General features: G+C 46.1%; 2 protein-coding genes across 2 annotated transcripts in view; one reads left to right on the top strand and one right to left on the bottom strand.

The window, feature by feature from the left end:
- Positions 1-2,082: 2,082 nt before the first annotated feature.
- Positions 2,083-3,915, top strand: phox2bb (paired like homeobox 2Bb; the record flags this gene model as incomplete). Its single annotated transcript, XM_080521595.1, has 3 exons — positions 2,083-2,323; positions 2,956-3,143; positions 3,484-3,915. The coding sequence occupies 3 exons, from the start codon at positions 2,083-2,085 to the stop codon at positions 3,913-3,915; spliced, it is 861 nt and encodes a 286-aa protein (XP_080377721.1).
- A 1,968-nt stretch (positions 3,916-5,883) lies between these two features.
- Positions 5,884-22,601, bottom strand: part of LOC308148159 (LIM and calponin homology domains-containing protein 1-like) — a gene marked incomplete at its 5' end in the record, with an annotated part of 88,453 nt that continues 71,735 nt past the window's right edge. Inside the window, 8 exons of the mRNA XM_080521596.1 lie at positions 5,884-8,772; positions 10,153-10,255; positions 11,493-11,601; positions 12,349-12,429; positions 13,254-13,445; positions 15,171-15,256; positions 20,078-20,269; positions 20,702-20,794. Of these exons, the coding sequence (XP_080377722.1) occupies positions 8,747-8,772; positions 10,153-10,255; positions 11,493-11,601; positions 12,349-12,429; positions 13,254-13,445; positions 15,171-15,256; positions 20,078-20,269; positions 20,702-20,794 (882 nt within the window). The remainder of the gene's footprint in view (positions 8,773-10,152; positions 10,256-11,492; positions 11,602-12,348; positions 12,430-13,253; positions 13,446-15,170; positions 15,257-20,077; positions 20,270-20,701; positions 20,795-22,601) is intronic.

The raw sequence follows: 22,601 nt of genomic DNA, 5'->3' as shown, positions 1-22,601 counted from the left end.
ATAAATTTAATTTTGGGGCGAAAAAATATTTTGTATCGAAATGTTACATTGATATAGTTTTGGAACATTTACACAACCTAATTTCTGTAAATAATAATAATAAGGATAATAATAATTATAATGATAATAACAATAACAATAACAATAACAACAATAATAATAATACATTCGATGTTGACCATAATGTATTTGACAATTTTTTTAATCATATTTATAAAGAATAAAATATATATTGCAAGTTTCCTTAATTGTAATAAAAATAGAGGTATCATCAATATTGTGACCAAATCAAATCAAATAACTCCGAGGTGTCCCACAAACAATTCAAAGTAAAGAAAATCTATAAAAATCCCATCACGGCTTTTCTCGGTTGTGTAACGTCACATTCAAACCGCACGTGAGTCCCTGTCGGGCCATTGTCGGAATATTAAACTCATTTTTACGCCTCAATCGTCGAAACGCGACTGAATGATCAGACCGAAGCGTCAAACAGCGACGGGGTTCCATCTGATCACGGCTCCACGGTCCCTCTTCACGCGTTCCGATCATTTGGAGGGAAAAGCTTCGACGCGGGACTTGAACTGTGTCCAGAAGACACGAGAGGAAAGAGAGAAAACATCTCGTGTGAAGCGCCACAGAAAACGCTTCACCTTATTACGCAAACCAAATTAAGCACTCAGCCAATATTGGAGCCTAAGAGGTCCGACGACTGCCTCGCCAGTTCGTTACTTTCATTACAAAGATGTTATTTGCCAAATAAACGGAATAATGAAAGTAATAAAGACAATTACAAACTCATTTGAATCATAAAAAACACACACACCCGGAAGTTGTGCAGAGATGACACAGCAGCCGAGCGGGGGGCAGAAAAACAGAGAGAAATACGAATTTGGCCAAACGACGGAACTGCTGGTTAAACCCGAGATGTTCCTTTATTTCGTTGCGTAATTGTGGCTTTTGGAGCAGCGGGACCATTTCTGCGTCTGATTCGTCTCGCGCCGTTCAGCAGTCGTGACATTGTCGAGTTAAGGATCTAAAACGATCATTTTCACGAACTCGGTGAGGAATTCTGTGGCATTTGCAGGATTTTTGTGCCCAAAGTGGAAATATTCATCTCTACGTTCATTTTTTATTTATTTTTTTAAACTAGTAGAATATAAACATATGACAATATGAAATCTAAATCATATAGAAATGATTTATCGAGGCGTATTTTCTGACTGTTGGGGTTGTTCTCATCATTGTACAGAACCGTGGAACCCTCCATCCTCTCCGAGAAACACACGTTTGGAAAAAAAAAGAGGCATGTGGAGCGGAGTCAGAGCAGGAGAGTCAAAACAGGGAATGTGGTGTGAGCCGCCGGGCAGAGAGGAGAGGCAGAGGGGGAATACTCTGTGAAATCCTGCCCAAGGTATACGGTCGCTTAAAAGGCTTAAAAGCTTGGAGAAAATTGGATCAGGGAGAATCGTCACCCAACTTTCATTATTTCCAAGTGGTGTGATTGAATTAAAGGGCAAGATGGTGGTTGGAGAGGAGAGGAGTGGGGCGGGCGGGCGGCGGCGGTGGAGGGCTGCGTAATGGCGTGGTATTAAATTCTAATTAGAGATGCAGGGGATCAATGATAGGGAGGTTGGACAGCCCGGGCCCCCAGTGCCAGCCCAATAGACTGATGAGTTATTGTCATGTAAAAAAGCGCTAGCAATAAGACCAAACGCTTTGCTATTGTCCAAGCGGAAAGAGCCAAGTTTATTATGAGGACTATATGCTCTAGAGACCTGGGGCTAGGCGGCTCTTAGGGGGCTTTTCATAAAACAGGGCTAGGCTCCTATAAAGGAGGCCAGTTCTGGAGCAGGCGCTGAGCAGTGCACATCGAGCCTCCGTCCAGCTTTCTGCATCGAGTTCCAACCAAACCAGTCATCTTTCCCCCACAACTCTGACCGCGCGTCCTCCTCATCTTCATTTTTTTTTTTTTTTTTTAATAATTTTTCTCTTTAGAACCCATTTTGGGCTGATTTTCTTTGCCTTTTTTTTTTTTTTTTTCCCAGGGAAGTGCAGCTTTCTAAATCTACCGAGCCTTCTCAAATGTATAAAATGGAGTATTCTTACCTAAATTCCTCTGCCTACGAGTCATGTATGGCCGGGATGGACACGTCGAGCTTGGCATCGGCCTATGCGGACTTCAGCTCGTGCAGTCAGGCCAGTGGCTTCCAGTACAATCCCATCAGGACCACGTTCGGGGCCACCTCCGGCTGTCCGTCGCTCACGCCCGGGTCGTGCAGCCTGGGAACCCTGCGGGACCACCAGAGCAGCCCGTACGCCGCAGGTAAGCAGCGGCGCCGCAGCCTCAGCCCGCTGTATTATAGGACGCCTTGATTGCATTTGAAAATGGAAATGTGTTTAGTATTTACCAAACGAAATTTGCTTACACAAATGAAAGAATTTATCACGTTAGAAGCGATTGCAGGCAAGCCGTAATTCGGTTACGGGGTTATACTATCCCAGTCACACCCAAAACCGCCAACAGAATTATCTTAAGCTGCCAAAATGATCGGCATAATTTATTTACTTTGCGATGAGACATAAAGCTTCGAAAATAATTAGATAACCAAAGACTAAAGCTCATTATTGACACCGAATTGGAGCTACAGTAGCAACGCGCGGGGCGGATGGGAACATTATGACAAGTTTTCAAACTTGAGCCTCAATCTGAGGAGCAACAATTAGTTTAACATTACAATTAACCGCATCACAGGTCAGCAGCGTTATCAATTCACAACTAATTCACAGGTAATCAAAGCGATAACACAATTGGACGCTTTCGCCGGGTGTCCTTAACCGGATTTTATATAAAATATCGAATTTGAATTTACTCCTATTTGACAACATCTCAATTACACACCCGTCACTGCGCCAATAAGACCCCTCGCGCGGCTCACGCTGACATTTTGCTTCCAGTCCCGTACAAACTGTTCACGGATCACGGCGGCCTGAACGAGAAGAGGAAGCAGCGGCGCATCCGGACCACGTTCACCAGCGCGCAGCTCAAGGAGCTGGAGCGGGTGTTTGCCGAGACGCACTACCCGGACATCTACACCCGGGAGGAGCTGGCGCTCAAGATCGACCTGACTGAGGCCCGAGTGCAGGTACACCCGCCACCGCGGCGCTCCCGCAGCCGCTTCCAGTCGCGCTTCATTACGCGCAATTACGCACAGGTGGATCTACGACGCCAACGGGAAACATTTTGACAAAGTCACACGATTTTAATAGATTTTAAGTAGTGCAGTATTTTCAGAGCTTCTTGGAGTCGCTGCAGCGGGGGACACTCTTTACTACACGACGTTTCTCTTTCTGTGTGTTTGTGTCACATCGATCCTTTCCTCATGTTTTCTCTCACAATAATCTAGAGAATAATTGCAGTCGGATAAAGAAATGTGTGACCTTCCCTCAACGATTTTCAATAATCACAACCCTTTGACTGCACAGGTGTGGTTCCAAAACCGACGCGCCAAATTTCGCAAGCAGGAGCGCGCCGCCGCGGCGGCCGCGGCCGCTGCCAAGTCCAACTCCGGGAAGAAGTCCGACTCGAGGGACGAGGACAGCAAAGACGCCAAAACCACCGACCCGGACAGCACAGGAGGGCCGGGCCCGAACCCGGTGCCCACCTCCAACTGCGGCGGGCCGAGCCCCACCGGCGGCCAGGTCAACACCACCGGAAACGGACAGGTGGAGCAGGTGAAGACCTCCTCCGTGTCCGCCGGCATGGGCGTGACGGCGGCCGGCCAAGGCTGGGCCACCGCGCCGGGGACCATCACCTCCATCCCGGACTCGTTGGGCGGGCCCTTCGCCAGCGTACTGTCCTCTTTGCAAAGACAGAACGGAGCCAAAGCCACGTTAGTAAAGACCAGCATGTTCTAGTGGAGGAGGAAGAGCCGAGGAGGAGGAGAGGAGAGGAGGAGGAGAGGAGGAGGAGGAGGAGAGACGCTCCCTCTTCACCCCGGAGACTGAAAAGCAATCGCCCGCGACTGACTTCAGGACAATTGGAGGCAGTGATCAAATACAACCACCGCTGCTTTCTTTTGACGCTTTGCGACGTTTCTTGTGGTCCGTTGACGGTTTTCGCTGTAAAAAATCACGTCGGCAGGTCGTGACGACGTCTTTCTTTCATTTCACCGAGCGGATGATGCTTCACTTTCCTCCACACTCCCCGACAGACAAGGTCGAACCGAAGACGTTGGATCTCTTCTCTGCAGCAGCGCCACAACAACAAAACGTCTCTCGTCCAAAGACCCGTGGAACCCGCGGACGTGTGTCTGGTTCCGATCCGGAGACGCGTCGTTCCGTCGGCGTGAACAAAAAAAACCTCGTTGAGTCCAGAGACGACAAGTCTGAAAAAAAAAGGAAGAATCAAAGACTGAATTTCTGCTCTTTCCGCCACAGACTCTCTCCTCGCCGCTGTATTTTCATTTCCAGGGCTGCTGACAGTTTAGTTTCTTTAAATTATCGATATAAACACAATTATTTCCTCGAGAAAAAAGGCACAAACCAACTTACTGCGATGTTCACCGTCCCGACAGGAAATCCGTGTTTCGTGTGTCTTTCTACGGTGTTTTCGTGGCTCCGACTGTAAAGTGTTAATACGTATTGTCGTCTCCTCTAGTTGAACCATAGGCCAGACCCCCCGTAGCGCGACCGCTCCAGTCTCCTCGATGTTTCACACAATTCCCTCGGAAGAATTTATTTTGGGTCAAAAACCGGGGGATGGATGCAAACGTTGTATTTATTTCTCTATAATTTGCATGTTGTCTGTCTGTTTCTTTTCCCGACGGTTCCCCACTTTGTGAGCATTACGTGATATGTTTTGTCCAGGATCTGAAAGTTATTTATATGTAGGTAATGAATGCTTATATTTAAGAAGGAAATATTTCTACATGTGCACATAGTTTTCCAGGTGTACCATTGAAATGATTGTTGATGATAAAAAAAAAAAAAAAAAAAATCTGGTTTGTCACGTTTTCTTTGGGGGGTGGACGACATTATTATTATTATTATTATTACTGTTTTGTTTAAATCTACAATAATTCAACGTTAATTCATCTGGTTGCTGACTGACTGAGGCTGGAGGAGATTTCAGCACCGCGGACAGCGACGCGTCTTTAACCTTCAAACGTTCAATTCATTCGTACATTTTACGTTTATTTGAGTCATTTAAACCAATTTGACGCATTTTAATCCGAAGTGTTTTTATTAATTTTCGATTTTAACAGACTGATATTAAAATCGACCGATTGTTCCAGAGGGAAAACAAATATTTCCGACTTGATTTGAAAAACTTCTGATATTATCTGTTAATACAAAATACTTTAAAATTATTGTAGCTAAATACATTATAAATCATCTTCTACTATATTAACCTGTATAATATCACCTTGGACAAACTCACTGAGGAATCATTCGTTTTATTTCTATTTTTTCTTCTATGACCTGAAACGACTAAACCGAAATTCAGCAACAGGCAATATCAATTTGACTTATTTAAACAAGAAAACAAGTCTATTATTCACACAACTATTAATCATAATAATAAATAACAATATTAATGTTTATTATAATAATCATACTTTCAACGGTTTTTATTCTACAACATATTCACATGTTTCCTCATCAAAAGGAATTGAGGACCTTGACAAATATTACTTTAAAAAAATGAAAAACAAAAACATTTATATTCAGATTTCATACATTTTCCTTAAATGACAACCAAACTATTTCCTCTTGTTTTTATTTTGAAGGCTCAGATATTGAGTTATTGTGTTAAACTGCTCAGAGTCAGTTCAAAGAAAACATGTTTCAGTATTTTTCAGATGTGAAAGAAGAAGACAGATTTAATTTACAACATTTTATTTATAAACATACAGTATGCTATAAATGCCATCGCATTTAAACATGATTCATCTATATCGGGTAGTGTTGAGGTGAATATTACAATAAATAGAGAAAAGACAGTAAAGTTTCCATTCAGAGATCCAGAAGAGACTCAACTGAGATTCACTCATTCATTCATTCATTCATTCATTCAACTGAAAACTAAAGACATGAAGAAACAGAAGCTTAAAATACTGAAGGTCAGAGATGAAGAGAAGCTCAGCTGCAGAGGAGGAAGAGGAAAGAGAGGAAGAGGAGGAGGAGGAACGAGAGGAGGAGGATGAAAGAGAGGAGGAATGAGAGGAAGAGGAGGAGGAGGTGGAGGAAAGAGAGGAAGAGGAGGAGGAGGATGAAAGAGAGGAGGAGGAAAGAGAGGAAGAGGAGGAGGAAAGAGAGGAAGAGGAGGAGGAGGAACGAGAGGAGGAGGATGAAAGAGAGGAGGAATGAGAGGAAGAGGAGGAGGAGGTGGAGGAAAGAGAGGAAGAGGAGGAGGAGGATGAAAGAGAGGAGGAGGAACGAGAGGAAGAGGAGGAAAGAGAGGAAGAGGAGGATGAGGAAAGAGAGGAAGAGGAGGAGGCAGAGGAGGAAAGAGAGGAAGAGGAAAGGGAGGAAGAGGAGGATGAGGAAAGAGAGGAAGAGGAGGAAAGAGAGGAAGAGGAAGAGGAGGAAAGGGAGGAAGAGGAGGATGAGGAAAGAGAGGAAGAGGAGGAGGAGGTGGAGGAAAGAGAGGAAGAGGATGAAAGAGAGGAGGAGGAACGAGAGGAAGAGGAGGAAAGAGAGGAGGAGGAAGAGGAGGAAAGGGAGGAAGAGGAGGAAGAGGAGGAAAGAGAGGAAGAGGAGGATGAGGCTGCTAGTTTGCCTTCATCCAGCAAATCATTTGGTTTTGGGCTGAAACGTGCATTAGCTTGTTTTGCGTCCAGACAGAAGCGACTTCCTCTCAGTGGAACGATGGAAGAAGAAGCAGCTCGTCTTTTTCTTTAGTTTTCATCCAGACAAGTATTGCACTGCTGCTGGTTGGTTTCTCTACATGTTACATGTCTTTACATACTTTAAAGGATAAATGAACTCTATGACGGAGCAATTATCAAAATTACCTCAATTAATATCATACAGAAGCCTAAAACTCTCTAGAATAAAACATTCAAAGTTAAATCAATGGTTTCCCACCCTGTTCCTACTGTCGTTCTGCGTTTTCACCACAAGTCAGAACCAAAAGATGAAAGAGTTTTGTCAGAACCAAAAGATGAAAGAGCTTTGTCAGAACCAAAAGGCAGGATGTGAAGCAGAAGCAGTCTCAGACTGAATTTGGCCCAATCCCTCCATCGTGCACCCAAAAAGAAAAACCCTGAAACCAGAAGGTCCACTGAGACGCCAGAATGCCGGCGTTTGCTTTCCTGCATCGCTTTGTCTTTCCTAAGGCACATTAAAGTCCCCCAGAGGAACCAGTCCTGCTACTGCCGTCAGCCTCCAGAAGGATCGTCTTTATATAGAAATATGTCCTTTATGGTGACCTGTACTACGCTTTGATTTGTCTGTCACTGTTGACTGAAGGGCTAAACAATCATAGAATCATAATTAAAATCACTTCCAGCCTGGAAGAACTGGACGACGTCCTGAATCTCACATTCAGCTGATCCAGTTCTTCTTTCCAATAAAGGAAAACTTTCTGTTGATAAAAAAAACAACAAAACAAACCAAAGTAATTCTCTACTTTCCGTCACGTGGAGCCAAACTGGAGAACAGAACCTCCCGGGTGTTCAGAACTGTGGATCCACCAGCTGCTGGTTCTCCTCTGGCCAGACGGGGGCGCCGTGACCAACACACACTTCCTCCTCCGCCTCCAACACACACTTCCTCCTCCGCCTCCAACACACACTTCCTCCTCCGCCTCAAACACACACTTCCTCCTCCACCTCCAACACACACTTCCTCCTCCACCTCCAACCCTAACACCAGCAATCTGCTGGGAAATGTTGGACCGTCTGCAGAGGAGCAGAGCAGGATGGAGGAGGTGGAGCTCCACTGTGGAGGAGGAGGAGCAGAGCAGGATGGAGGAGGTGGAGCTCAACTGTGGAGGAGGAGGAGCAGAGCAGGATGGAGGAGGTGGAGCTCAACTGTGGAGGAGGAGGAGCAGAGCAGGATGGAGGAGTCAGAGCTCAACTGTGGAGGAGGAGGAGCTCCACTGTGGAGGAGGTGAAGCTGTGCTGTGGAGGAGATGGAGCTCCGCTGTGGAGGTGAAGCTGCGCTGTGGAGGAGATGGAGCTCCACTGTGGAGGAGGTGAAGCTGCGCTGTGGAGGAGGTGAAGCTCCACTGTGGAGGAGGTGGAGCTCCGCTGTGGAGGAGGTGGAGCTCCGCTGTGGAGGAGGTGGAGCTCCAGTGTGGAGGAGGTGAAGCTGTGCTGTGGAGGAGGTGGAGCTCCAGTGTGGAGGAGGTGGAGCTGCGCTGTGGAGGAGGTGGAGCTCCAGTGTGGAGGAGGTGGAGCTCTGCTGTGGAGGAGGTGGAGCTCCGCTGTGGAGGAGGTGGAGCTCCACTGTGGAGGAGGTGGAGCTCCGCTGTGGAGGAGGTGGAGCTCTGCTGTGGAGGAGGTGGAGCTCTGCTGTGGAGGAGCTCCGCTGTGGAGGAGGTGGAGCTCTGCTGTGGAGGAGCTCCGCTGTGGAGGAGCTCCACTGTGGAGGAGCTTCGCTGTGGAGGAAGTGGAGCTCTGCTGTGGAGGAGCTCTGCTGTGGAGGAGGTGGAGCTCTGCTGTGGAGGAGCTCCGCTGTGGAGGACCTGCTTCTCCGCTGACGGTGTTAGAACATGGAGCCTCCGTCTCTCGGTCCAGCGTCACAAGGTGGTCGGCTGTCCGGCCGCTGGACACAAGAGACACAAAGCGGGACGTTGATGAGAGACAAGCGTCCTGCTGGGACAGGAAGCCGTCCAGCACAGGCCGTCAGCATCAGTCAGTACATCTCCACTCTCAGTCAAACACATCTGGAACACCTGGCTGAAGGAAAGTTTCTTCATCAGAGGGAAGAAAACTATCAATCAAATAACCTCCGAGGCTTTAGTTACTGGCTGTGGAGATAAAATCTGCTGGTGAGTCTTCACTGAGGGGGGGTAGAGGGGGGTAGAGGGGTGATAGAGGGGGGGTAGAGGGGTGATAGAGGGGTGATAGAGGGGAGATAGAGGGGTGATAGAGGGGTGATGGAGGGGTGATAGAGGGGGGATAGAGGGGGGATAGAGGGGGGATATAGGGGTGATAGAGGGGGGATAGAGGGGGGATATAGGGGTGATAGAGGGGGGATATAGGGGTGATAGAGGGGTGATAGAGGGGGGATATAGGGGAGATAGAGGGGGGATATAGGGGAGATAGAGGGGGGATATAGGGGTGATAGAGGGGGGATATAGGGGAGATAGAGGGGGGATATAGGGGAGATAGAGGGGGGATATAGGGGTGATAGAGGGGGGATAGAGGGGGGATATAGGGGTGATAGAGGGGGGATATAGGGGTGATAGAGGGGGGATATAGGGGGGATAGAGGGGGGATATAGGCGTGATAGAGGGGAGATAGAGGGGTGATAGAGGGGGAGATAGAGGGTTATGGAGGGGGAGATAGAGGGGGAGACAGAGGGGTGATAGAGGGGTAATAGAGGGTATTGGAGGGGGAGATAGAGGGGAGATAGGGGGGTGATAGAGGGGGAGATAGAGGGTTATGGAGGGGGAGATAGAGGGGGAGACAGAGGGGTGATAGAGGGTATTGGAGGGGGAGATAGAGGGGTGATAGAGGGGGTGATAGAGGGTTATGGAGGGGGAGATAGAGGGGGAGACAGAGGGGTGATAGAGGGTATTGGAGGGGGAGATAGAGGGGTGATAGAGGGTTGATAGAGGGGAGATAGAAGGGGTGATAGAGGGGAGATAGAGGGGTAATAGAGGGTATTGGGGGGGGTGATAGAGGGGAGATAGAGGGGTGATAGAGGGGGAGATAGAGGGTTATGGAGGGGGAGATAGAGGGGGAGACAGAGGGGTGATAGAGGGTATTGGAGGGGGTGATAGAGGGGTGATAGAGGGGGAGATAGAGGGTTGATAGAGGGGAGATAGAAGGGGTGATAGAGGGGAGATAGAGGGGTAATAGAGGGTATTGGAGGGGGTGATAGAGGGGGAGATAGAGGGTTGATAGAGGGGAGATAGAAGGGGTGATAGAGGGGTGATAGAGGGGAGATAGAGGGGGAGACGTGGGGGTCAGGACTCACAGCGGGAGCGGATGTAGCACTGGTGGCAGTTGAGGAGGCCGTTTCTGATGCGGACGTCGGTGCCGGTGGTCGTGTCGCCCAGCTGACCCTGACAGACGCCACACTGACCAGACAAGGGCGGCAAAACATCATCCGTTCATCACAAACCTGGTTCTTACAGCAAAACATCACAGATCAAGGACACAAAGGAACCGAACCAAACCACAGACACATTGTTCCATAACACCGGTGCTGCAAACGAAACCCTGGACATCTTCTACACTTCAGGAGGATATTAAAGGAAAGAAACAACCTTTAGAAACACTCATGGAATCTTTCCTGGACTTTTAACATGAACACTCATGAATAAAACAGTTCCTGAGGAGAACAGGTGAATAATTCCTTCTGCTACTGATCTGATATCAAGACATTATAGGAACAGGAGCGCAAAACTTTTAATATTCAGGAGTAATGCATCATCAAACTGGTGAATCTGGATTATTTTATGGCCTCTGCATGTTTTGTTTACTGATTTTTTTGCTTTGGTTTATTAATTCGCTGTAAACTTGAACAGAATTTGGGAAACTTTTTTTGTAAACCATCGTTTTCGGCAGCGAGTCGTCTGGACGGTCAATGTTCAGAAAAGACGTCCTAAAGAATAACGGACGAGTTTCTCAAAGCCTCTAAAATCTGTTAGAACGTCCATCGCTGTTTGTCTCGTCTAATTTAGTTTATATTCATCTCTTGTTGCCAAAAAATAACAAACTATCCGCTCGAGTAAACGACTCATAACTAACTTCCGGTTTTGTGGTTCGCTCCAGTAACGAGCAACGTGATTGGCCAGTTGATACCATGTGGTCTATATGTTTTGAAAGGAGGCCTCTGATTGGCTCGTGGTTCTCTGACTCATCCTGGTGCGTTCAAATACTGAAGCAGAGAGGAGGAATTTGTCATTTCACAGGACAGAACTTACCTTAAAAAAAATATATATATATTAATTGATATATATATATATATATACATAATATAATATTTTTTATATATATTTTTTTAAAATATATTTTATATTTATTTTTTAACAATATATTTTATATATATATATATAAATATATATATATATATTTATATATATATATAACTTTTTAACAAAGAAAGAAAGTTTATTCGAAACCTCATTAAAAATGTCAAGAAGAAAATATTTCCTTTGAAGAAGCAAAATCTACAAAATGTCACCAAGTAGTATTTAGTGTTTGATGGATCACGACGCACCATTCAAGCTATATCTGTACCACGTATTAAATATATAAATATATGTATATGAACCAAGGAGTGCCAGGACATCCTGGAGTTTCCCTCCTGACCTTGAAGCAGTGGATGTGGAAGTAGAGACTCAGAGTCTCGATGATCATGGCGGCTCCTTTTCCTAACGGCTGACCACAGCTGGAGCACAGCTTCTTCCCACTGACCGACCTGCACACACACACACACACACACACACACACACACACACACACACACACACACACGCACACACACGCACACACACGCTTGTGACTTTTCCCAGCATGCACTGTGACGTATGACCTTAGTTGTAGTAACACTGCACTTGTTTAATTACAGATAATTAAAATCTCACTGAACTTGAAATCCTGTGTTTTTCTTTCAACCTGTGGATTTTATAGATGAGCTAGAAAATCATAATAATGTATATTATCAATAACAGTTTATTTAGACTTAAAACATTCATGTTTGTAATGTTTGCTTTTGCCCACTTCACAAAAATTCAGCAAGTTAATTATTTTCTGGGATGTTTTATATTCAAATGAGCACTTTGAAATAATATTGCCTGTATACATTAGTTTTTCAGCTGTTTGTGCACGTAACAATCAATAATGTAATAATAATCAATAATGTGACCAGTTGGGGTATTTTAAATAGAAGAAATAATACATTATTATCAATTATTTCATCATTATAATGCAGCCCGTCGGGTTTTTTGTAGTTAAAGTTTGATAATCAATAATAGGTATGGAAGAGGCCTTATTTTTATTCATTAAATATGTTTATCTGATTTATTGAAGCGTTACTGTTTCCACGGTGACCATGAGAACACAGACGGCTGAGGGTCTGTGCTGCTGCACGCGATGAGATGGTTGTTGGAGGGATGAGATCAAAGCAGGAAATGAGCCGTAACCATGACGACGGTGATGTCATTACCTGTTGGGCGCTGGAGGCCCGGGGGCGGCGGCGGGGGGCCGGCGGGGGCCGTGGCCCGGGGGGGCGTCACAGGAGCCACTCCTGGAAACGGACAGCAACATGCAGCATGATGATGATGATGATGATGATGATGATGATGATGATGATGATGATGATGATGATGATGATGATGATGATGATGGTGATGATGACTCAGACTCAGCCACACTATTGGCTGGCAGCTTCAGACACGAACCAATAGCAGCCAGAGCAACAGTGAAATGCGTCCGTGATGAAACACTTCCTGTGTTTCAGCTGAAGATTCAAACTCAAATATTTCTCACTGTTTGGTTGTTTTTTTTGTTTGTTCCTTTTAGGTGATTTCACGAGGACCACTGGGGGGAAACGTGGCTCCGGACGCCCCCTGCTGGTTAAACAGGTGAACTGAAGGTTTCAACACAATCCACTCAGATTGTCTGGTTTCTATTCAGATCTTGTTGAAAGTACAAAAAGCATAAAAAGTGGAGAAAAAACGTTTTTTTCTCCACTTTTAATGACAATATGAGATAATCATAATGACAATGTGAGATAATGCAGCAATTCTGGAACAGACTGAGAGATAATCATGAAACATATAGGTTTTGATTTATGTTTAAAATGAAAAATATATAATTATATATGACACCATGTTGGACATTAAAGCTGGAATTTGTCCTAATGTCTTAAAAACTGTTTTTTACGCAGCTGCAAAGTCAGTCAGAGGAAATATATATTATTATTATTATAACTGTGGCTGAAGCTCTTCCTCCCTGATCCAGACCATGACGTCATGAGCAAGGACGTTCTGAGCTGCAGGACGGAAAGTGGCTCAACACTGCCACCTCGTGTACCAGTGAGGCATTACAAGACTCCTACAAGACACACACCTCCGTTCTCCCGGAGGCCGGCCGGCCTTGTTGTCGTCTCCCGACACTTCCTGTTGTTTCTTCACGGGAGGTGAAGATCTGCTGGTCGCTGCAGGAGCCGCAGGCCTCTGGCCGTTTTGTACGCTGAGACCCAGCGCCTCCACCCGGCTGGTGGTGCTGCTGGTGGTGCTGCTGGTGGTGCTCAGCAGGCTGCTGGAGGGAAACGGAACACAGATAAATATTGAAATAGAAAACAAGAGAAAACAAGAGAAAACAATGGAAAACAAGAGAAAACAAGAGAAAACAAGAGAAAACAAGAGAAAACAAGAGAAAACAATGGAAAACAAGAGAAAACAATGGAAAACAAGAGAAAACAAGAGAAAACAAGAGAAAACAAGAGAAAACAAGAGAAAACAATGGAAAACAAGAGAAAACAATGGAAAACAAGAGAAAACAATAGAAAACAACAGAACACAATAGAACACAAAGTGTCCCTCCGTCCAGAATTCTTCCACACTGATGTTTGTTCTCAGTAAACAAAGTAAATATTTACTTTGTTTGTTCTCAGTAAACAAAGTGAATATTTACTTTGTTTGTTCTCAGTAAACAAAGTCAATATTTACTTTGTTTGTTCTCAGTAAACAAAGTGAATATTCACTTTGTTTGTTCTCAGTAAACAAAGTAAATATTTACTTTGTTTGTTCTCAGTAAACAAAGTGAATATTCACTTTGTTTGTTCTCAGTAAACAAAGTCAATATTTACTTTGTTTGTTCTCAGTAAACAAAGTGAATATTCACTTTGTTTACTGAGAACAAAGTGAATATTCACTTTGTTTGTTCTCAGTAAACAAAGTGAATATTTACTTTGTTTGTTCTCAGTAAACAAAGTCAATATTCACTTTGTTTGTTCTCAGTAAACAAAGTGAATATTTACTTTGTTTGTTCTCAGTAAACAAAGTCAATATTTACTTTGTTTGTTCTCAGTAAACAAAGTGAATATTCACTTTGTTTGTTCTCAGTAAACAAAGTAAATATTTACTTTGTTTGTTCTCAGTAAACAAAGTCAATATTTACTTTGTTTGTTCTCAGTAAACAAAGTCAATATTTACTTTGTTTGTTCTCAGTAAACAAAGTGAATATTCACTTTGTTTGTTCTCAGTAAACAAAGTAAATATTTACTTTGTTTGTTCTCAGTAAACAAAGTGAATATTCACTTTGTTTGTTCTCAGTAAACAAAGTGAATATTTACTTTGTTTGTTCTCAGTAAACAAAGTCAATATTTACTTTGTTTGTTCTCAGTAAACAAAGTGAATATTCACTTTGTTTGTTCTCAGTAAACAAAGTAAATATTTACTTTGTTTGTTCTCAGTAAACAAAGTCAATATTTACTTTGTTTGTTCTCAGTAAACAAATTGAATATTCACTTTGTTTGTTCTCAGTAAACAAAGTGAATATTTACTTTGTTTGTTCTCAGTAAACAAAGTGAATATTCACTTTGTTTGTTCTCAGTAAACAAAGTAAATATTTACTTTGTTTGTTCTCAGTAAACAAAGTCAATATTTACTTTGTTTGTTCTCAGTAAACAAAGTGAATATTCACTTTGTTTGTTCTCAGTAAACAAAGTGAATATTTACTTTGTTTGTTCTCAGTAAACAAAGTGAATATTCACTTTGTTTACTGAGAACAAACAAAGTGAATATTCACTTTGTTTGTTCTCAGTAAACAAAGTGAATATTCACTTTGTTTGTTCTCAGTAAACAAAGTGAATATTCACTTTGTTTGTTCTCAGTAAACAAAGTGAATATTTACTTTGTTTGTTCTCAGTAAACAAAGTGAATATTTACTTTGTTTGTTCTCAGTAAACAAAGTGAATATTTACTTTGTTTGTTCTCAGTAAACAAAGTAAATATTCAGTATTTAAAGTGAAGCTCCACTCGCCTCCGCCCAGTTTTCATGCTGTCGTCGGCCGTGCTGATGTCACTGGTCCGGTCGGTGTCCCGCCGCTTCACCTCCACCTTCTGCTTCTGCCATGAAAAAAACCTCCGTCATGTGTCAGTGATCAAACCTCCGTCATGTCAGTGACCAGGGACTTCCTGTGCTTCAGTGTTTCTTCACTGAACCACTGAAGATCTGATTCATCAGCTGCTTTGATCAATTTGGACGATAAAAAGATCTTCAAACACTCGTTTGGAAAAAAAACTGCATTTGTGACTCGATTAACAAATTTGAATAAATCATCACTGATGATCTGGTTGGTTTGTTGGATGGATGATGGAGGGATGAACAGATGGTGGATGGATGAATAGATGGATGAACTGCGGCTCTCAGCGAAGGCGGATGCTCCCCCCCCCCCCCCCTCCCCCCCTCCCGTCCTGTTCCGTCTCATGTCTGATCCATCAAGAGATTCTCTTCAGACCCACATCAGAATTGAACCAGAACCATGGAATTGATCAGCTGGTCTCAATGTGATCGACCAAATCTTTACGACACGAAGATCAGCAAGGCAGAGCCCCCATGTCCTGATGGGACGTCTGCAGCCGGATACATGCTGGATTCCTGGAGTTCCTGGAGGTTCCTGGGGTTCCTGGAGGTCCTGGAGATTCCTGAGGTTCCTGGAGGTCCTGGAGATTCCTGGAGGTCCCTGGAGGTCCCTGTTTGGCCATTGTTTCCATGGAGGGTGTGGAGGACCTCTACATGTTGGGGTTCATGATAGCAGGTATGCTGCTGATTGGAGCTGGAGGCTTTCTGATCTAGAAAGTGTAGAAGACGCTAGCAGCTGTCTATCGTCACTGAAGGACTGTACCGAGCTCTGAAGACGCTAGCAGCTGTCTGTCGTCACTGAGGGACTGTACCGAGCTCTGAAGACGCTAGCAGCTGTCTATCGTCACTGAAGGACTGTACCGAGCTCTGAAGACGCTAGCAGCTGTCTATCGTCACTGAGGGACTGTACCGAGCTCTGAAGACGCTAGCAGCTGTCTGTCGTCACTGAAGGACTGTACCGAGCTCTGAAGACGCTAGCAGCTGTCTGTCGTCACTGAAGGACTGTACCGAGCTCTGAAGACGCTAGCAGCTGTCTATCGTCACTGAAGGACTGTACCGAGCTCTGAAGACGCTAGCAGCTGTCTATCGTCACTGAGGGACTGTACCGAGCTCTGAAGACGCTAGCAGCTGTCTGTCGTCACTGAAGGACTGTACCGAGCTCTGAAGACGCTAGCAGCTGTCTGTCGTCACTGAAGGACTGTACCGAGCTCTGAAGACGCTAGCAGCTGTCTATCGTCACTGAAGGACTGTACCGAGCTCTGAAGACGCTAGCAGCTGTCTGTCGTCACTGAGGGACTGTACCGAGCTCTGAAGATGCTAGCAGCTGTCTATCGTCACTGAAGGACTGTACCGAGCTCTGAAGACGCTAGCAGCTGTCTGTCGTCACTGAGGGACTGTACCGAGCTCTGAAGATGCTAGCAGCTGTCTGTCGTCACTGAGGGACTGTACCGAGCTCTGAAGACGCTAGCAGCTGTCTGTCGTCACTGAGGGACTGTACCGAGCTCTGAAGATGCTAGCAGCTGTCTATCGTCACTGAAGGACTGTACCGAGCTCTGAAGACGCTAGCAGCTGTCTATCGTCACTGAAGGACTGTACCGAGCTCTGAAGACGCTAGCAGCTGTCTATCATCACTGAGGTACCGAGCTCTGAAGACGCTAGCAGCTGCCTATCGTCACTGAGGGACTGTACCGAGCTCTGAAGACGCTAGCAGCTGTCTATCGTCACTGAGGGACTGTACCGAGCTCTGAAGACGCTAGCAGCTGTCTATCATCACTGAAGGACTGTACCGAGCTCTGAAGACGCTAGCAGCTGTCTATCGTCACTGAGGGACTGTACCGAGCTCTGAAGACGCTAGCAGCTGTCTATCGTCACTGAGGGACTGTACCGAGCTCTGAAGACGCTAGCAGCTGTCTATCGTCACTGAAGGACTGTACCGAGCTCTGAAGACGCTAGCAGCTGTCTATCGTCACTGAGGTACCGAGCTCTGAAGACGCTAGCAGCTGTCTATCGTCACTGAGGGACTGTACCGAGCTCTGAAGATGCTAGCAGCTGTCTGTCGTCACTGAAGGACTGTACCGAGCTCTGAAGACGCTAGCAGCTGTCTGTCGTCACTGAAGGACTGTACCGAGCTCTGAAGACGCTAGCAGCTGTCTATCGTCACTGAGGTACCGAGCTCTGAAGACGCTAGCAGCTGTCTATCGTCACTGAAGGACTGTACCGAGCTCTGAAGACGCTAGCAGCTGTCTGTCGTCACTGAGGGACTGTACCGAGCTCTGAAGACGCTAGCAGCTGTCTGTCGTCACTGAGGGACTGTACCGAGCTCTGAAGACGCTAGCAGCTGTCTATCATCACTGAGGGACTGTACCGAGCTCTGAACGCTCAGACTCAGGTGATAAACCAACTTAAGAGTACGACTCTTGAACGTTTACGTGGAATTGGATCGATCTTGGAGGATATTGGAACTCGGGTGGGAAGCTAAAGTCTACAATTGGAGCAACATGAAGACCAGAGACACTGGAGGAGGACAGAGACCAGAGACACTGGAGGAGGACAGAGACCAGAGACACTGGAGGTGGACAGAGACCAGAGACACTGGAGGTGGACAGAGACCAGAGACACTGGAGGTGGACAGAGACCAGAGACACTGGAGGAGGACAGAGACCAGAGACACTGGAGGAGGACAGAGACCAGAGACACTGGAGGTGGACAGAGACCAGAGACACTGGAGGTGGACAGAGACCAGAGACACTGGAGGAGGACAGAGACCAGAGACACTGGAGGAGGACAGAGACCAGAGACACTGGAGGTGGACAGAGACCAGAGACACTGGAGGAGGACAGAGACCAGAGACACTGGAGGAGGACAGAGACCAGAGACACTGGAGGTGGACAGAGACCAGAGACACTGGAGGAGGACAGAGACCAGAGACACTGGAGGTGGACAGAGACCAGAGACACTGGAGGAGGACAGAGACCAGAGACACTGGAGGTGGACCGAGACCAGAGACACTGGAGGAGGACAGATGAAGCTGAAGCGCCTGAACCAAAACAACCTAATCTCCATTCGGACCCAGACCCCCAGTCCCAAGGCTGTTTGGTCTTCAACTCTCCTGGATGTGAGTGTGGAACCAAGGCTCTGCCCCCCCCCCCCCCACCCCCCTCCCTTTCTGGCCCACTGGAATTTCACCAGCACCTTTCACCGCCTTTGCTGTGCACCCTACCCAAACCCCCAGCAGAGGCTGTGGGCGGAGTCTATGGCTGTGCGCCCGACGGGCCTGAAGCCCCTCCTCCTAGCGGCGGCTGCTAAACTAGCCTTCTCATATCCAGAGTGCTGTCTGGAGAAACATGTTGTAACCCGTCTGTGTCCATGTCTGAGGGGGTTTCCCCCAATACAGACTGTCTCCTGAGAGGACAGTCTGTAATCTGACCTCACCTCCTTTCCTTCTTTCCCTCCTCTCCTCACCTCGTTTCCTTCTTTCCCTCCTCTCCTCACCTCGTTTCCTTCTTTCCCTCCTCTCCTCACCTCATGTTTCCTTCTTTCCCTCCTCTCCTCACCTCGTTTCCTTCTTTCCCTCCTCTCCTCACCTCGTTTCCTTCTTTCCCTCCTCTCCTCACCTCGTTTCCTTCTTTCCCTCCTCTCCTCACCTCATGTTTCCTTCTTTCCCTCCTCTCCTCACCTCGTTTCCTTCTTTCCCTCCTCTCCTCACCTCGTTTCCTTCTTTCCCTCCTCTCCTCACCTCGTTTCCTTCTTTCCCTCCTCTCCTCACCTCGTTTCCTTCTTTCCCTCCTCTCCTCACCTCGTTTCCTTCTTTCCCTCTTCTCCTCACCTCGTTTCCTTCTTTCCCCAAAACTTTCTATGAAGTTTAGTTGTACCTGTACAATGACAATAAAGACATTCTGATCTGATCTGATTCTGATGAACAGATGGATGGATGAAGAGATGATGGATGGATGAAGAGATGATGGATGGATGAAGAGATGGATGAACAGATGATGGATGAACAGATGATGGATGGATGAAGAGATGATGGATGGATGAAGAGATGAAGAGATGGATGAACAGATGATGGATGAAGAGATGGATGAACAGATGATGGATGAACAGATGATGGATGGATGAAGAGATGATGGATGGATGAAGAGATGAAGAGATGGATGAACAGATGATGGATGGATGAAGAGATGATGGATAGATGAAGAGATGATGGATGGATGAAGAGATGGATGAACAGATGGATGAACAGATGAAGAGATGGATGAACAGATGATGGATGAAGAGATGATGGATGGATGAAGAGATGAAGAGATGGATGAAGAGATGAAGAGATGGATGAACAGATGAAGAGATGATGGATGGATGAAGAGATGGATGAACAGATGGATGAACAGATGAAGAGATGGATGAACAGATGATGGATGAAGAGATGGATGAACAGATGATGGATGAAGAGATGATGGATGGATGAAGAGATGAAGAGATGGATGAAGAGATGAAGAGATGGATGAACAGATGATGGATGAAGAGATGATGGATGGATGAAGAGATGAAGAGATGGATGAAGAGATGATGGATGGATGAAGAGATGAAGAGATGGATGAAGAGATGATGGATGGATGAAGAGATGAAGAGATGGATGAAGAGATGAAGAGATGATGGATGGATGAAGAGATGGATGAACAGATGAAGAGATGATGGATGGATGAAGAGATGGATGAACAGATGATGGATGAAGAGATGGCTGTATGACCAGATGTTGTGAGCCCCCGGCCCCCTGCTGGTCAGACCATGTAAAGACTCCTTGTTACCCCCTGCGGCTCCAGCAGCTCCTGTTGACGTTCCCAGTCGGCCAGCGAGCGAACGATTGAGCCGTGAGGCTGGGAGGTGGAGGTGGAGGTGGAGGTGGGGGTGGGGGTGGGGAGCGCCCCCCGGCTGGGGGAGGGCAGGGCGGAGGAGCGGGGGGTCAGCGGGGCCACCGTCTCCTCCAGGATCCGGCGCTCCTGCAGGGAAACGTTTGACAGAACCTTCAGACCTCAAACTGTCTCGTGACGGAATTCATGACTCTGACAATAGAACAATAGAACAATAGAACAATATAGTAATATAGTAAGAGAATAACATAAGAATATAATAATAGAATGCTATAATAATATAATATAATAATAGAAGAATATAATAATATAATAATATAATGACATAAGTAGTCTAGTAAGTTTTTACAGGACTTTACAACTTCTCATGATAAATGTTCTTAATTAACATTAAAAACCTTTTGAAATGTAGTAAAGCTGGTGATTCTCTAACACACACACACACACACACACACACACACACACACACACACACACACACACACACACACACACACACACACACACACACACACACACACACACACACACACACACACACACACACACACACACACACACCTCCTCATGGTACCTCCTCTCCTCCTCCTCCACCTCCCTCTGGGCGTTCTCCCACTCCTCCCTCAGCTTCTGCTGCTCGCGCTCGTACTTCTCCTGCCGCAGAACCCAGAGGACACGTCAGACCCTGGCCTCCACCTCCTCCTCCTCCATCACCTCCACCTCCTCCATCTCCATCACCTCCTCCGTCACCTCCATGACGTCCATCGCCCCATCACCTCCACCTCCTCCACATCGTCTTTCATGCATTTCAATTTAAATTCTCTCTCTTCAGGGTGTAAATTTGAGCCTCACTACAAATATATTATATATATATATAAATATTATATTTATACTTGTAATATTTGTGTGTTGAAAGCAGACAAAGAAGACGGGAAGCCGGCCGTGCAGGAGAGAGAGAGAGAGAGAGAGAGAGAGAGAGAGAGAGAGAGAGAGAGAGAGAGGAGCAGGAAGGAGGTGGTGAGGGTTTCCATGATGGAGGCAACACAAGCAGCAGGCTGATGGAGAGACAAGAGGAAGAGGAGGGAGGAAGAGGAAGAGGAGGAGGAGGAAGAGGAAGAGGAAGAGGAAGAGGAAGAGGAAGAGGAAGAGGAAGAGGAAGCTCAGGCGGCAGGTGATGAAAACACTCATGCGTCACTCGTTCATCCACTTCTCTTCTCAGGAATCAGTCTGACGATGAGCAAACCATGGGAGCGCCTGAGGAGAGCGAGGTCAACCGGAGGGACTCCTGGGAGTCCGTGTTCTCCACAGCGCCATCTAGTGGTCCAACTCAGGCAGGCGGCGGGAGCTCAGTGCAAATAAAGGAGAAGCAATGACATGTCTGATCCGTGTCTGTGAGCCGAGACGAACCGGGATGAATCGGGATGAATCGGGACGAACCAAGATGAACCAGGATGAACTGAGATGAACCGAGACGAATCGGGAAGAAACGGGAAGAAACGGGAAGAATCGGGATGAACCGGGAAGAATCGGGACAAATCAAGACGAATCGGGACAAATCGGAACGAACCGAGACGAACCGGGATGAACCGAGACGAATCAGGACGAATCGGGACAAATCAAGACAAATCGGAACGAACCGGGACGAACCGAGACGAATCAGGACGAATCGGGACGAATCAAGACAAATCAAGACGAATCGGGACGAATCAAGACAAATCGGGACGAATTGGGACGAATCAAGACAAATCAAGACGAATCGGGACGAATCAAGACAAATCAAGACGAATCGGGACGAATCAAGACAAATCAAGACGAATCGGGACTAATCAAGACAAATCAAGACGAATCGGGACGAATCAAGACAAATCAAGACGAATCGGGACAAATCGGAACGAACCGAGACGAACCGGGATGAACCGAGACGAACCGGGATGAACCGAGACGAATCAGGACGAATCGGGACAAATCAAGACAAATCAAGACAAATCGGAACGAACCGGGACGAACCGAGACGAATCAGGACGAATCGGGACGAATCAAGACAAATCAAGATGAATCGGGATGAATCAAGACAAATCGGGACGAATCGGGACAAATTGGGACGAATCAAGACAAATCAAGACGAATCGGGACGAATCAAGACAAATCAAGACGAATCGGGACGAATCAAGACGAATCGGGACGAACCGAGACAAACCGGAACGAATCAGGACGAATCAGGACGAATCAGGACGAATCGGGACGAATCAGGACGAATCAGGACGAATCAGGACGAATCGGGACGAATCGGGACGAATCAAGATGAAGACCTTCAGTACAAACTTGGTTCTTTTTTTTTTGTTTTACTCTTTTGAAGGCTTTTACCTGCGAAGTACTGAAATTAAACTTCCCTCTGCTCCTGTTCAACCACAGTTAATCAAATTAATTTTACAGAGCGCCTCCTGCAGGAGGCGCTCCGTAC

The sequence above is a fragment of the Blennius ocellaris genome (assembly GCF_963422515.1).
Source record: "Blennius ocellaris genome assembly, contig: SCAFFOLD_107, whole genome shotgun sequence".
In the NCBI taxonomy this organism is placed as follows: Eukaryota; Metazoa; Chordata; class Actinopteri; order Blenniiformes; family Blenniidae; genus Blennius; species Blennius ocellaris.
The sequence above is the reverse complement of the archived record's forward strand: the minus strand, read 5'-3'. Positions and strand labels throughout refer to the sequence as shown.